General features: G+C 54.5%; 1 protein-coding gene across 2 annotated transcripts in view; it reads left to right on the top strand.

Annotated features, from left to right (window-relative positions):
• PLEKHG2 (pleckstrin homology and RhoGEF domain containing G2) overlaps positions 1–14408 on the top strand; it is a 69003-nt gene that overhangs the window by 19901 nt on the left and 34694 nt on the right. For both annotated transcript variants that reach the window (XM_077318420.1, XM_077318419.1), the window contains exons 3-7: positions 42–406; positions 7018–7118; positions 12464–12530; positions 12831–12877; positions 14129–14279. In XM_077318420.1, coding sequence (XP_077174535.1) covers positions 42–406; positions 7018–7118; positions 12464–12530; positions 12831–12877; positions 14129–14279 — 731 coding nt within the window. The remainder of the gene's footprint in view (positions 1–41; positions 407–7017; positions 7119–12463; positions 12531–12830; positions 12878–14128; positions 14280–14408) is intronic.

Here is a 14408-nt window from a genome sequence, read left to right as displayed (position 1 = left end):
CCGAGGAGCTCACCGTCCAACCTGCTGGTCTCTCCCCACAGTGGCCCGGCCCTCGTCCGTCTCTTCTCTGGGCGGGATCAGCTCCGGCATGGCGTCGGACCCCATTCTGGGCAGCTGCACCTCGGTGAACACCGTCTGCTCGGACAGCGACCGCCCCGTCAGCCTCAGCTCCTCCGCCTCCTCGGCTTCCCTGCAGGATGGCCAGAGCGGCTTTGGGGCCCCTGCCTCGTTCCCGGCCCAGAACGGCAGCGACATCAGCCTGGACCTCACCCCACTGACCCTGCTGGACGGCCACCCGGGTCGGAGCAGAGAGCGGCGGGCGAAGCCATCCCACCTGGAGAGGGTGGTGCTGGAGATCGTGGAGACGGAGCAGGCCTACGTGCGGGACCTGCGCAGCATCGTGGAGGTAGGAGAGAGCCCGCTGGAGGGGTGCAGATGCATCTCACGAGTGCACTTGCTTCCCTGCTCGCTCATGGGCCGGCGTGACCCAGTGGCTCCTCATTTCCGTCCTCACGACAGCCCTGCAAGGGAGGAGACGCCGAAGGAGGAAGACTGACCTCGTGGCTAACAATGATAATAATTGTTATTATTATTCCTGGTGTTTTTCAAATAATCTCCTCTGGGGTCTTGATCGGCTCAGTTGGTGACTGACCTCGGGGCTAACAACTTGAGCCGAGCCCGGCTGGATCAGGCCAAGGGTTGGCTTAGCCCCACGTGTTCTGTTCCTGGGGAGCCTACAGGCTCTGCACACCACAGTGGCGTATCTGGGAGGAGTGGAGGACCAGTAGCCAGGGGACCACGGGAGCTTGCTGGGTGACCTGGGGGCAGCCACAGTCTCTTGGCCTAACCTACCTCGCAGGGGTCTTGTGAGGGTAAAACTCTAGGAGAGGGAAAATGACATAAGCGGCTTTGGGTCCCCGTTGAGGCGGAAGGCGAGGCCCAAATGAATTCAGTCAATCAATCAATGGATGGTTTCCGGAGGGTAGGCTGCCTCTGAATATGGAGTCTCTATTCAGACCCCAATCAAAGGAAACCGTGGCTGTAGAGGGTGGCACATCCCCACAGAAGTTCCTCCTCGTCCTCCACCCCAACTCCTTCCATAGCACTGGTCCCCACGTCAGTTGGCCCCACAGGTTACCTGTTCTGCTGCATGAGGGAGGGCTTTCTCTTCTCTCCTGCCCACCAGCTGCCTTTCACATTGCCAGAATTCTCCTGATGTTGTAGGAGGTGCGTTTTCTCTTTACTGTGTGTCGTTTTTCTAAACCTCTGTTTTGTCCTTGCACTTGGTTGTCGTTTTTCTCGGTAGGATTTGAACCCAGGTCCTCTATGCCAGGGGTAGTCAACCTGTGGTCCTCCAGATGTTCATGGATTACAATTCCCATGAGCCCCTGCCAGCTATGCTGGCAGGGGCTCATGGGAATTGTAGTCCATGAACATCTGGAGGACCACAGGTTGACTACCCCTGCAATTCTGATCTTACAAAGCTAGCCACAGAGCAGGTGGCTCTGGCCCGCCCCACCCTCCCTAACCTTCTTAGCAAACCAGAAAAAGTCAAAATGCCCCCATAGGAAACCACATTCCTGTGCGGCCACCCATTAGGGGCTATCAATCCTTGGGTGAAGCCAGGAGTTGTCCGGGAATTACAGCTGAGCTGCAGTCATAAGAATGCAAGAGGAGCCCTGCTGGATCAGGCCAAGGGCCCATCCGCTCCGACACTCTGTGTCACACAGTGGCCCAAACCCAGGGGCCATCAGGAGGCCCACCGGCAGGGCCAGGGCTCCAGAAGACAAGAACTAGGGTTGGGTGCTTTGGTGTGCCTGGCCTCCTCGGGCTTCTGCAATCGCCAAAGCGGCCGAAGCACCCAGCCCTAATAAAAATATAAGAGAAGCCACGTTGGATCAGTTTATGGAGATCGGGTCTCCTGGAGATACGGGGGTTTTGGAGGGTGGACTCAAGGGAACATTCCCCACTAAAGTGTCTCCCCTCCCCCAGCCTTAAGACACATACCCCAGCTCTGACCTCAGATCTCCAAGAGTTCTCCAGCCCAGAACTGGCAGCCACCGATTGTGAAACCTGGTAGAAGCAGTGGTCTTTCCACTGGCCATTTCTTGGGCAAGGGCAGCACATGGGAACTCTGCCTCAGAGAGCTCCCATATGATTTTTGGAAAGCCCCAGAGTCAGCATGAGCCGGCAAATGTTTATGTTCCGCACTCGAACCCCGTCCAGGTCAGATTTATATTTCCTTTTCGATGGGCCAGACCTTTTCTAGAGCCTCCAAGGGAGAGGGACAGGGAATGCTTAACAGGCATTTCCCAGGCTCCTGGTGAATTTCATCAAACTGCTGTCGTTTTGCCAACCTTCAGGGGATCACTGTGAAGGCAAAGGGGTGGCAGGTGACAGTGGCTGAGCGATAGGGTTGTGAGTGTCCTGCATAGTGCAGGGGGTTGGACTAGATGACCCAGGAGGTCCCTTCCAACTCCTGCAGAGAATGGCATCTTTGAAATGTGGGCCTTACAGCATTACCTCCCTGCAGAGTTTCTTGCCTTCACCAAGCCCCGCCCTCCAAGCTTCACCTCCAGGAATCCTTCCAGCCCAGAGTTGGCAACCCTGCACACTCTGAATGCATGCCAGCTCTCTCAACGGGCTTGATGTCGTGGCTAAGAGGGGTGGCCTCTAATCTGGACAGCTGGGTTCGATTCCTCCCTCCACCTCCACATGCAGCCAGCTGGGTGACCTTGGGATAATCCCAGTTCTCTCAGAGCTCTCAGCCCCACCTACCAAGAGGGAGTCTGTTGTGGTGCAAGGAAGGGAATGTCATTGTAAGGTGCCATAAGACTCCTTTGGGTAGTAAAAAAACAGAATATAAAAAACTAGCTCCTCTTTTCATCCGGAGAACCAGATTAAGTGCCCCTCTCCTCCTTCACGTGTAGTCAGCTGGGTGACCTGGGCCACTTCCATTTCTCCTAGAGATCTCTTAGCCCCATCTACCTTACAGGGCGTCTGTTGTGAGGAGAGGAAGGGAAGGCGACCTGAAGCCACTTTGAGACTCCTTCGGGTAGAGAAAAGCGGCATAGAAGAACCAACTCTTCTTCTTCTTCAGTAATCTCAGGGCTCTCTCAGCCTCCCCTCCCTCACAGGGTGTCTGTTGTGGGGAGAGGAAGGGAAGGTGACTGGAAGCCACTTTGAGATGGTTCAAAGAAACCAGCCCTACGACCACTACTTGTTCTTCTTTGTTATGCTCAGTTTCTGTCCCAACCGGGAGCAGTCAGAAGTCCACCGCATGGCCATGTGCTGCGTTCCTCTAGAACAGGGGTAGTCAAACTGCGGCCCTCCAGATGTCCATGGACTACAATTCCCATGAGCCCCTGCCAGCGAATGCTGGCAGGGGGCTGATGGGAATTGTAGTCCATGGACATCTGGAGGGCCGCAGTTTGACTACCCCTGCTCTAGAATCTCCCCACGAGGCCCGACAAAGTGGAGCCACCTCTGTCTCCAAAGTTCCCCGCCATGGCGGTCTGCAGTTGTTCAGAGCAGGGCCTTCTGCGGGGCTCCTCATGAGGAAGTGGCTTGTTGCTGTTTCTTCTTCCGCTGCTTGTGAGCTCTTGCTTGCTTGCCTGCCTCTGTCGGAAACAGGATGTGGGCTGGGAGGGCAGTTGTGGCTTTCGTCAAGCAGAGTTCTCAGGTCCTTTAAGTCTAAAACAAGCCCCTCGCCCGCAAATTCAGTTCACATGTCCTTCTTTTCAACTGGGGAAGTGGCGAGGCTGAGAGAGGGCAGCTTGCCAGAATGGGAGCTAGATCTGGAGAGGAGATGACAGAGGAACATTAATGGGAGCCATCTTGAGCATCTGAAGAGCTGTCTTGGGGAAGATGGAGCAGAGGTGTTTTTCGCTGTCCCAGATGGCTGGACAAGATGCGACGGGTTGAAATTAAACTAAAATTCAGCTAAAAATTGGGAAGAACTTGCTGATATTTACAGCGGTTCCTCTGGAGAACAGGCTTTCTCAGGAGGATGTGGGCTTCCCTATTACGGAAGTATAGGGCCACTGATTCTGTGGATTTAGGCAGGTGGTAGGAGGGGTGAATCAGCACTTGGCTCTCATGGCCCTGTCTTATAGTGCCGGGGCAATACCCATCCTCACTTTGGGGTCAGGAAGGAATTTTCTTCCAGGCCAGATTGGCACAGGGGCCCTGGGGATGTGGGGAGGGAAATGTAGCTGTCAGTTGCCTGTGTTGTGCAGGGGATTGGACTAGATGGCCTTTGGGGTCCCTTCCGGCTCCCTGTTGCTGTGACCGATGGGGGCACAAACCTTTGAAGCTGTGGGTTGTGCCAATGAATGGCAAGATTATGTTTTTGAACCTCCCCTCCCACCATCAAAAACTCCCTGGCCGTAGGAAGTTAGGAGGCAAAATACTTCTTCTGCAATTGCTTGCAACTTATCTGCAGGGATTTATTTTTTCTTTAAGAGCCATCAATTGATTTATTTACATCCATTATTTATAAGCCCCTTTTCTCTCTGAGACTCAAGGAGGAGTCCGAAGATCTAAAACAATGTTATCTTTGCCTCCCCCCTGGAATCTTGGGATTGGGGGGGGGGTGAGCGCTACCACAAAATGGCTGCCGCAGGAGGTGGAGCCAAATGCAAAATGGCTCTCGCAGGAGGCGGAGTCAAATGGAATGCTTCCCTCTTCACAACTTGTGGGCAGAAGAAAGGGGGAGATAGCATCACACTCTGTCTAGGGAAATCCCAGAAGTTTACTAATCCTTCTCTTCCACTGGAAAACTCTGGCATTTGAATGAGGGTGGCCCAAAACAATCCTTATCTTACAATGACCTCGCTCTCTTTCTGAAAGCTTGGTGGGAGCCCAGGAAAGCACTGTGTAACCCTGGAGTAATCAGACGGCGTAAGGCAGCGGTGGCCAAACTGTGGTTCTCCAGACGTCCATGGACTACAATTCCCATGAGCCCCTGCCAGCACATGGCCATTATAGTCCACGAACAGTCTGGCCACCCCTGGTGTAGGGCCTCCAATAAACAACGAGGCAGGACAAGGATCAGATAAGTTGGAAAAAAAATAGTGGCAGAAGGGAAAGGGATGTTAATGACTTAACATCTGCAAAGCAGAAGACCTTCAAGGAGAAGAAAGGTCCGGGTATGTCCCGAATGTGGATCTGAAGGAGCAAAACAAATTTTGGGTCCAGGGGCGCCTTTTTAAGACCGACGAAAGTTTGATTCAAGGGAGAAGCCAAAGAAGTGTGCCAGCGCATGAACGCAGAAGAAGAGGCAGGGAGACGTGCAATAAACATTGGAATGGACTCCAGCCCAGCTCCTTCGCCTCTTCTTGCCACAAGCCCCTCTCTCTTTCAACAGATCGCCTTCCGCTTTCTGCAGCCGGAGGACAGAGCTCTGCCGCCCCCCCTTCCCTGCCTCCTTCCCCCCCCCCCGCCGCCTCTTCCACCGGCCTCTCCCTTTCGGGTTAGAATTTCTGGAATTCTTTCTTCTCCCCAGGGGCCACGAAGGGAAGGCGGGGCAAAGCAGACCCGGGGTCTGTCTGGCCCAAGAGATGGCATCTCATCTCCTCCTCCTGATTCTCAGGGGGCCAAGCAATCCAGCTGGGTCCTCTTCTGTTCTTGCACACGTCCCCTCCTTCCCCAAGGTGGGTTCCTTCTGCTCACACAGGGCATTTTTACAAGTAAAAACGCTACGCCCCCATCTCAAGTTCCTGTCTGCATAACGGGGGCTGATGCAGGAGAACATGGGGGGGGGGGGGGAAATGCTGGCCTGCTTTGTGGATGGAGAGGAAGGCAGGAATTGGAACACACGTTTTGAAGAAGCAGATAAAGGAGAACGCGAGGAGTCCCAGCTGGATTGAGACGAGTCTGGCTTTCACCCTGCCTCTTTTTCCCCCAGGGGCTAGCCAGACACAAGCAGGGAAGGGCGGAGGTCACGGCCTTCTACTTTCCTCTGAGGTAGACTGCCTCTGGACTAGGAGGCTCCACTTAGAAGACAATAGAATCCATGTTAGACCCATCTTACACACAGCAGCCGAAGCCCAGGGGCCATCAGGAGGTCCACCGATGGGTTACCCCATAGCTACAATGACTAAAATGCATCTGTCATAAATTTGCATGTTCTTCAGAAATGCAGAGATCGTGGCCATCTTATGGCAGGGGGAATCAAACTGCGGCCCTCCAGATGTCCATAGACTACAATTCCCATGAGCCCCTGCCAGCGAATGCTGGCAGGGGCTCATGGGAATTGTAGTCCGTGGACATCTGGAGGGCCGCAGTTTGACTACCCCTGTCTTAAATCTGATAATTATATGGTTTCACTTTACTTATTTAAAGCATTTCTTAGCCACCTTTCTACCTTGTGGAACTCAAGGAAGCTTACCATGTAAATAAAGCATCAGTTGGTGTGTGTGTGTGTGGGGGGAACACACTTAAAAGGCCATAATTTAAAATCTCCGTTAGGACTGCCGATCAATAACAACTAATTAGTCAAGCGCAGTCTTAATAAAACTGCCTGCCATCATTGCCTGGAGACCAAAGGGGAGGGGGATGCTGGCCACTCAGGTCAGGTGTGCTGCTAACACAGTCCCAGTGCTGGTTCAGAGGAGACATCTCGAACTGGAGCAGCTGCTGAGCACAGTCTGAACTGGAACTCGGGTTCCTGCAGCTTGCTTGCTTGCTTGCTTTCTCTCTCTCTCTCTGTCTCTCTTTCTCTGTGGCAATGTGCAGATAAAGCTTTTTTCCAATTTGGGGAAAATTCAAACACACGCTTTAACATTTTCAGATTTTTCTGCAAAGCTGGGGATGGCTCTTTTTAACAGCAGCATGGCCTCAGTCTGAAGATTTAGATATCCACAGATGGGGGCCAGGCTTCACTACTTGCTCTATAGAGGAGAGAAAAAGAGAGACAATATCCTTTTACTGCGTTTCATCATTGACATCAAGAGGCTATGAGGCCTGTGTTGTGTGTGCAGGAGGCTGACATCTCTCTCCTGCCCCCCCCCCCAGGACTACCTGGGATGCATCATAGACTGTGGACAGCTGCCCCTCAAGCCTGAACAGGTGAATGCTCTTTTCTGCAACATCGAGGACATTTATGAGTTCAACAGGTGAGCCCTGCCGCCTTCATGCACCCGGCCGAGGGGAAGGGATTGTCTGCCTGAGGGCCGAGACTCTGGGAATGTGCAGAGTGCGTTTGGAGAGTGCAAATTCCTGGGTGATGCGCATGACTCAGTCCGGGGCTATAAACTGTCCAGCTACCACCTGCTCGGGTTTCAGGGAAACAGAGCCTATGAGCTTCTGCTCGGAGGAACAATGGAAACTCCCTCCGGTCTGAGAGGGAACTCAGTGAGGGCAGCATAAGCAGAGTCTTGGTTAGAGCGGGCTTCCTCAGCTGGGGTTTTGGGGAACTCTGGGTTTCTTGAGGGCCCTGGAAATGTCTCCTGAGTGGGTGGGAGTTAATTTTGTATTCATTTTTAAAATGGTAAACATTGATTGGGTGATATGACCATATACAGCAGGGGTAGTCAAACTGCGGCCCTCCAGATGTCCATGGACTGCAATTCCCAGGAGCCCCTGCCAGGGTGGCAGCTGGGAGAGGCAAGACCCCTTGCTGCCCCTTTCGCCCCCGTGAGGCCCAGCCCCTGTGGTCTCCCCCAGCCCCTGAGCCCCAGGGGGGGCAAGTTCTGCAGGGGGCACCCCTCTCTGGGTCTCCCCTTTGCCCTGGGCGAGCGTTTCTGAGGTGGGGGAGCACGACGTGGGTCCGGGAACCACGACCCACTTCCAGTTTATGGAAGATTCATTACGAGAACAAGGTCTAAAAAGCAGATCTTTAGCACAGCACAGAGTGAGGCAGGAGAGGCACAAGAAAGGGGAGGGGCCACAATCCTCCTGCCCCCCTGCTGAAAACAGACCCTCGCTGATGGGAATACCTCTGCTCACGAGGGTCTCATTGCATCATCAGCCCCCCCTCCGCAGGCAGGGATCCAAGGTGGCTGCTCACCCCTTTTCCCAAGAGCAGGCTCCTTCCCTGATGCTCAGCAGGGGAAAGGCCGAGAGCCAAGCACCAAAAGACCCTCTTTCCTGGGATCCACCTCATACATACCTTCCGGCCCCCTCCCACGGGAAGCCCCTCACCTGGGAATTCTTATGAACAAGTCATGTCAGAGTAACCTTTTTTGAGAAACTCCCTTGCTAGATCTGGGGAATGCCGTGGACATAGTTTACCTTGATTTCACTAAGGCTTTTGAGACGGTTCCGCATGATATTCTTCTTGGCAAGTTGGTAAAGTGCAGTATGGATCCTATTACTGTTACTAGATAGATGATAGACAGGTACTAGGTAGATAGGTACTAGAGAGAGAGAGAGAGAGAGAGAGAGGGAGAGATGTTTTGGGGAGGGGGAGCTAGCCAAGTCCCAGCCCGCCCTGGGGGTCTGCAGCCTCTCTTCCGGGCCTCGGTGATCCCAGACTGTTTTTGCAGCGGGGGAAGCCGTCCAGCTCCCATGGAAAGGAAATGCTTTGAGTGCCGGAATTTGCTGAGCATGTAACTTGAGCGGGACTTGAGGTGAGGGGCTTAGAGAAGGGGCCAGCCGGTTGCCGCAGTTCTCTGCAAAATGGGCACTGCTGGGGTTAGACCTGGGAGGCTGCTGGCAGTTCCGGGGTCTGTGCATGCCCAGAAGTCTCCCCGAATGCCCCACATGAGCTCTGGCCCAGAGAGGAGCGATGCGGTCAGAGGTTTCTGGTTTCCCAGCTCACCTCCAGGCTGCACAGGTGAGTTCTCCCGGAGGAAACGGCTGCTTTGGAGGGGGGGGGGAATAATCTTCATAGCGTTCTCCTCCACTGAGGCCCCGCCCCCTCACTTCCGACTCCACCCCCAAAGTCCCCAGGGATCCCCCAACCCAGAGCGGGCAAACCTTCCCACAGACCTTCACCCAAAGCAGCCATTTCCTCCTGGGGAACAGATCTTTGCTGCCTCGAGCGCAATTCCCATCCCAGGAGGCCGAAAGCGGGCAGGAGAAAACCGAGTCTGCCAGCCCTAGTCTGGCTGAATGGGGCAGCAGTGGGGATCCCTCATCTGGTTCCTGGACCCCAAATTTTGCTTCCGGTAGCATCCGTGGGACTCGGGTGGGCTGAAGGCACCGTGGAATGGACAGCGCAGGGGGACGGGGACTCTTTGTCTCTGCCCTGCTCTCCCAAGCAAAGTTGCTGGGGTAGCCCCACAAAGGGGGGGGGTGGTAGGTCTCCCACAGTACCTGCTAGGGATGTGTCCTGGCCTCCTACATGCTGCCTTGGGTTTCGGTGATCGACAAGGCGGCCGAGCCGAAGCACACATCCCCAGACCCTGCTTCATTTAGTGTTGCCAACCCCCAGCCGGGGCCTGCAGGTTTCCTGGAATTGCAACATTCACTTGAAGAAAATGGTTGCTTCAGAGTGTGCATTCCCTGGCATCAGGACCTGCTGCCGCCCCTCCCCAAAACCTCTGTCAGTTCCCCCCTCCCAAATCCTTAGGAATTTCCTAACCCAGAGTTGATGTTCCCAGTTCTTATCCCATTCTTGATGGGTAGCCAGGATTTAATCTGTGTTTTGAGTGCGAGGATCCCGTCCTCGGATACACGAAGAGCATCTCTGTGCGTGTCCAAAGCAGATCGCCCCCTGCTGGATCACTCCGCAAACAGACTGGGCGCAGGATCTGGCCCAGTCTGTTTGCTGCCCAACTGGATCCCAGATCCCTGTTGATTTGGCGTATCCCACGTCTGCACCCCGGAACCTGCACAGCATGGGGCTGCCTGCTCTGAGACATTGGGGGTGGAGCCAGAGGAGGGTAAGGCTTGGAGGGGCCTCAGGGGGGCTTCATGCCAGAGTCCACCTTCCAAAGGAGCTGTTTTCTCCAGGGGAACTGACCTCCGTCGCCTGGGGAAGAGCTGAAGATTTCCAGCCAGCAACTGGAGATTGGCAACCGTATTTGACAGGGGAAGAAAGAAAACCTTCAGCTGTACTGAGAGTTTGTGCAGAAGAGATTTCTTAGCCGCTGAATCTCTGGACAGCACCAGCCAGAGCAGGGGTAGTCAAACTGCGGCCCTCCAGATGTCCATGGACTACAATCTTATGAGCCCCTGCCAGCGAATGCTGGCAGGGGCTCATGGGAATTGTAGTCCATGGACATCTGGAGGGTTCAAGGCCAGCTCACCCTGGAGTCCTGCAGAGGTCTGAGCAAACAGGCTGAAAGAGGGGGCAGCAAAGGGATTCTGAGTGACCTCGAAGCCACCACTGAAAATGCAGCAGGATGCAACTCCAGGAGTTCTGGTTTACAGAAAGGCCCTTTCTGGTCGCCAGCAGCCAAGGGGAGAGGCGGCTTCAAACGGGGATTAGAAAGATTCACACAGCACAGGGGGATCAGTGCCTTTGGGGACGGAAGGGAACCTCCACATGCAAAGGCAGTCAACCTCTGGATCCCAGACTCAGGAAGAAACATCAGGGGAAGGCCTCGGTCTCTCCTGTTATTTGCCCTGCAGAGGAACTAGCTGGCCCCTGGGTGAGACGGGAGGCTGGACTGGATGGGCCCTCCCTGGTCTGACCCAGCAGGGCTCCCCTGATGTCCTTAGGAAGGCCTTGGCCTCCCTGCCCTGTGGCTGGCCCTCCAGAGGAACTGGCTGGCCCCTGGGTGAGACGGGAGGCTGGACTGGAGGGACCCTCCCTGGCCTGACCCAGCAGGGCTCCCCTGATGTCCTTAGGAAGGCCTCTCTGGCCTGTGGCTGGCCCTCTAGGGGAACTGGCTGGCCCCTGGGTGAGGCGGGAGGCTGGACTGGATGGGCCCTACCTGGCCTGACCCAGCAGGAGAGGAAAGGGAAGGCGACTGTAAGCCACTTTGAGACTCCTTTGGGGAGAGAAAAGCGGCATCTAAGAACCAACTCTTCTTCTTCAGTAATCTCAGGGCTCTCTCAGCCTCCCCTCCCTCACAGGGTGTCTGTTGTGGGGAGAGGAAAGGGAAGGCGCTTTGAGACGCCCCCCCACTTACGAAAAGGGTTCTGCTGCCCCTCTGCTGTGTCCTAAGAGGACATTTGGGGTTTTTGCATATGGGATTGCATATGGTGTGTCTTTCTTTCGTTGATTCCTGGCCTTGGACTGCATGGTCCATGGCCCACAGCCCTTGTTCCCAGCCAGCCTCCCTGCATTTTTCCTCCTCCTGTTGCTTTTCATGATTTTTTTTTGAACATCTGCCAGCTTCTCCCTCCACCAACCTGCCCCCCAATCTGGGTCTGTTTAAGAGCTCAGGCTTGCTTAAATCGGTGGGGGGTACAGGGAAGCTGGGAGGGGGGACAAAGCCGATTGGCTGGTCCTGACACCCAAGAAGACACCCCCCCCAGCTACGTGACACCGTTAACCCTTTCAGTGCCTGGTAGGGCTTGCTGAAATTGGTGGTGGGTATTTCTCGCCCACCCGCATCTTAAATTTCCCTCTCCCCTTTCGGTTCCCCCAGATTCCTGCCACAGATTCTTAGCTTCTGCTCATCTCCATTCATTGAACTCTTCATTCACAAGTTACACTTGAAACTGCTGAATCAGAATCTTGTTCAATCAAGGTCTTTATTGTCTTCTCCAGGGGTGGGCAAACTGTGGCCCTCCAGATGTTCATGGACTACAATTCCCACGAGCATTCGCTGGCAGGGGCTCATGGGAATTGTAGTCCATGAACATCTGGAGGGCCACAGTTTGCCCACCCCTGGTCTACTCAGGCTGGCAGCTGCTCTTCAGGGTCTCAGGCAGAAAAGAGTGTTTCCCATCCCCTCCTGCCTGGTCCTTTTGAGCTAGAGATGCCACTGGGGATTGAACCTGGGACCTTCTGCGGGCCAAGAAGCACCTCTGCCGCGGAGCCACCGGCCTTCCCCTAGCCCTTGAAGTTCCCTATTGTTGAATTAGAACTTTAGTCTAATCAAGTTCTGTATCGTCTGCTCAGACCAGTATCGCATCTCCAGGGTCTCCGGCAGAAAAAAGATCTTTCACTTCATCTATTACCTGGTCTTTAACTGGAGCTGCGGGGGATTGAACCTGCGGCCTTTGGCATGGTGCACTGACACTCTACCACTGAGCCACAGCGCTTTCCCAAGTCCTAAATGGAGCTTCCATGTTCTATATAGCACTGCTGGTGGGAGACAAAATTGGATCTGTGCCACACTTGTAGGTTTTCCGGAGCCATCCCACCCCCCACCCCCATGAAACAGGATGCTGGGGGAGATGGACTGGGGTCCTTGCTCCCTTCAAAACAGTTTCTGCCACCTTCATTTTCCTAGAGCTGCCCCAGAAATTGTGGTAATGTTCCTGACAGCCCTGCGGGGTAGGCTGGGATGGTTAATTGGGCCAGGCCAGGTCAGCAGAGGAGCCGTTAGGTGTTGGCAAAGCGAGCTGCAGAATTTTTGCAATCTTTGTGTCGTGTCGTTGTGTCCCTTCCTCTGAGCAGTGAGCTGCTGGAAGATTTGGAGAGAGACCCCCGGGCTTGTGCTGTCGCAGAATGTTTTGTTCAAAGGGTAAGTGCCTTTCTGCCCCTACCTCGTGCTTCAGTGCGGTTAAAAACGGGTGTTTGGGTTGTCCCTCGCTCTGAAATGTCCGGGCCCGGAGCAGTCTTGTTGAGCCGGCACAGAGACACAAAAACCCCATGCCTTTTTTCTCCTGGTGCGGAAAGTCCGCCCGGCCCAATAATTTGTCATGTTGTGGGCCTGAGGAACAATTCCCTTTCTAGCCAGCTGAAAAAAAAACTACAGTTCTTTTCATTAGATAAATTGCATGCACTTCAGCACGCTTCAGCGCTGTTCAATCGCCTCTTGCAGAGTGAAGAGTTCGATATCTACACCTTGTACTGCATGAACTACCCCAAGTAAGTATGAATTCGGTGACCCTCAATAACTTCAGCCAGACCCTCCCCAACGTGTCTTATAGCACCATAGAGTTGGAAGGGACCTCCAGGGTCATCTAGTCCAGGGGTAGTCAACCTGTGGTCCTCCAGATGTTCATGGACTACAATCCCCATGAGCCCCTGCCAGCGTTCGCTGGCAGGGGCTCATGGGGATTGTAGTCCACGAACATCTGGAGGACCACAGGTTGACTACCCCTGATCTAGTCCAACCCCCTGGAGAATGTGGAATCCCTCTTCCTTCCACTGTTTTTGTTCTATCACTGCCCTTTTGCAAACACTGCGTCCCCTGTCCTCCATTTTCACCCCACCCACACCCCTGCAAGGGATGCAAGGCTGGGAGCGTGTAAATGGTCTTCTGTCGAGCTTCACGGCAGCCTAAAGGTTTGAGCCCAGGTCTTCCCAATCCCCATCCGACTAGAGAGGCAGCACGGCGTGGTAATTGGTTAGGCTCTGGCTGCCACTCACAGTTCAGCTGAACCTACCTCGCAGGATTATTGTGAGGATAAATAGGGAGGACGTTTGCTGGGTGACCCCAAGCCAGTCATACACTCTTGACATAACCTACCTCACAGGGCTGTTGCAAAGACAAAACAGAAAAGTGGAGGACAACGTAAGCCACTTTGGGGGGGAGAGGCGGTGTATAAATTAAAAAAACAAAAATCGAGGCCTTCTCCAAGCCTCTCCCCATTGCACGCTGCAGGTCCCTGTCCTCCCCAGGGTCCACCCCCAAATCCCCAGGATTTTCCCAACCCGGAGTTGGCAGCCTGAACCACCACCCACTCCTGGAAGCCATAGGTGACCGGAAGGCTAGAAACTTGCTTTTCTTCCCTCAAACCAAACAAGATTTAGCAAAGCTAGCATGGGGGAGTGGTTGAAGAGCGGCTGCTTCTAATCTGGGAGCCGGGTTTGATTCCCCACTCCTTCTCCACATGCAGCCAGTCACAGTCGTGTTAGAGCTGTTCTCATGGAGCAGTTCTCTCAGGGCTCTCTCAACCCCATCTGCCTCACAGGGTTGTAGGAGGAAGGGAAGAGGTTTGTAATGTGCTTTGGGATTCCTTAGGGTAGGGGAAAGTGGGGTATAAAACACCAACTCTTCTTCCTTCACGGTGGGGGCCAGGTTCTTCTTTCCTGGCGTTTTGCTCTTTTCCCTCCTTCCTGTCCTGCCCCTCTTCAGGAAAATGACCCTCCTTCTCCTCTCCCTCCCCCCCTAAGCTCTGTCTCCGTGCTGCGGGAGTGCATGGCGGACAACTCCCTGGCCCACTTCTTCCGCGAGAGGCAGGCCACTCTCTCGCACTCGCTGCCGCTGGAGACCTACCTCCTCAAGCCGGTCCAGAGGATCCTCAAGTACCACCTCCTCCTCCAGGTCAGTGCCTCCCCCTGCTGGGCCGCCTGAGAATTTCCCAGCACCCTGCAGGGCAGGCCAGTCCCAGCCAGGCAGGGATCATGTTTTAGCACGTTGGGACAAGGGGCAGCGCTGACCTGGGTGGCCCAG

This window comes from Paroedura picta, unplaced genomic scaffold, assembly GCF_049243985.1.
Source record: "Paroedura picta isolate Pp20150507F unplaced genomic scaffold, Ppicta_v3.0 Ppicta_v3_sca21, whole genome shotgun sequence".
Taxonomy (NCBI): Eukaryota; Metazoa; Chordata; class Lepidosauria; order Squamata; family Gekkonidae; genus Paroedura; species Paroedura picta.
This window is presented reverse-complemented; position numbering and strand designations above follow the sequence as displayed.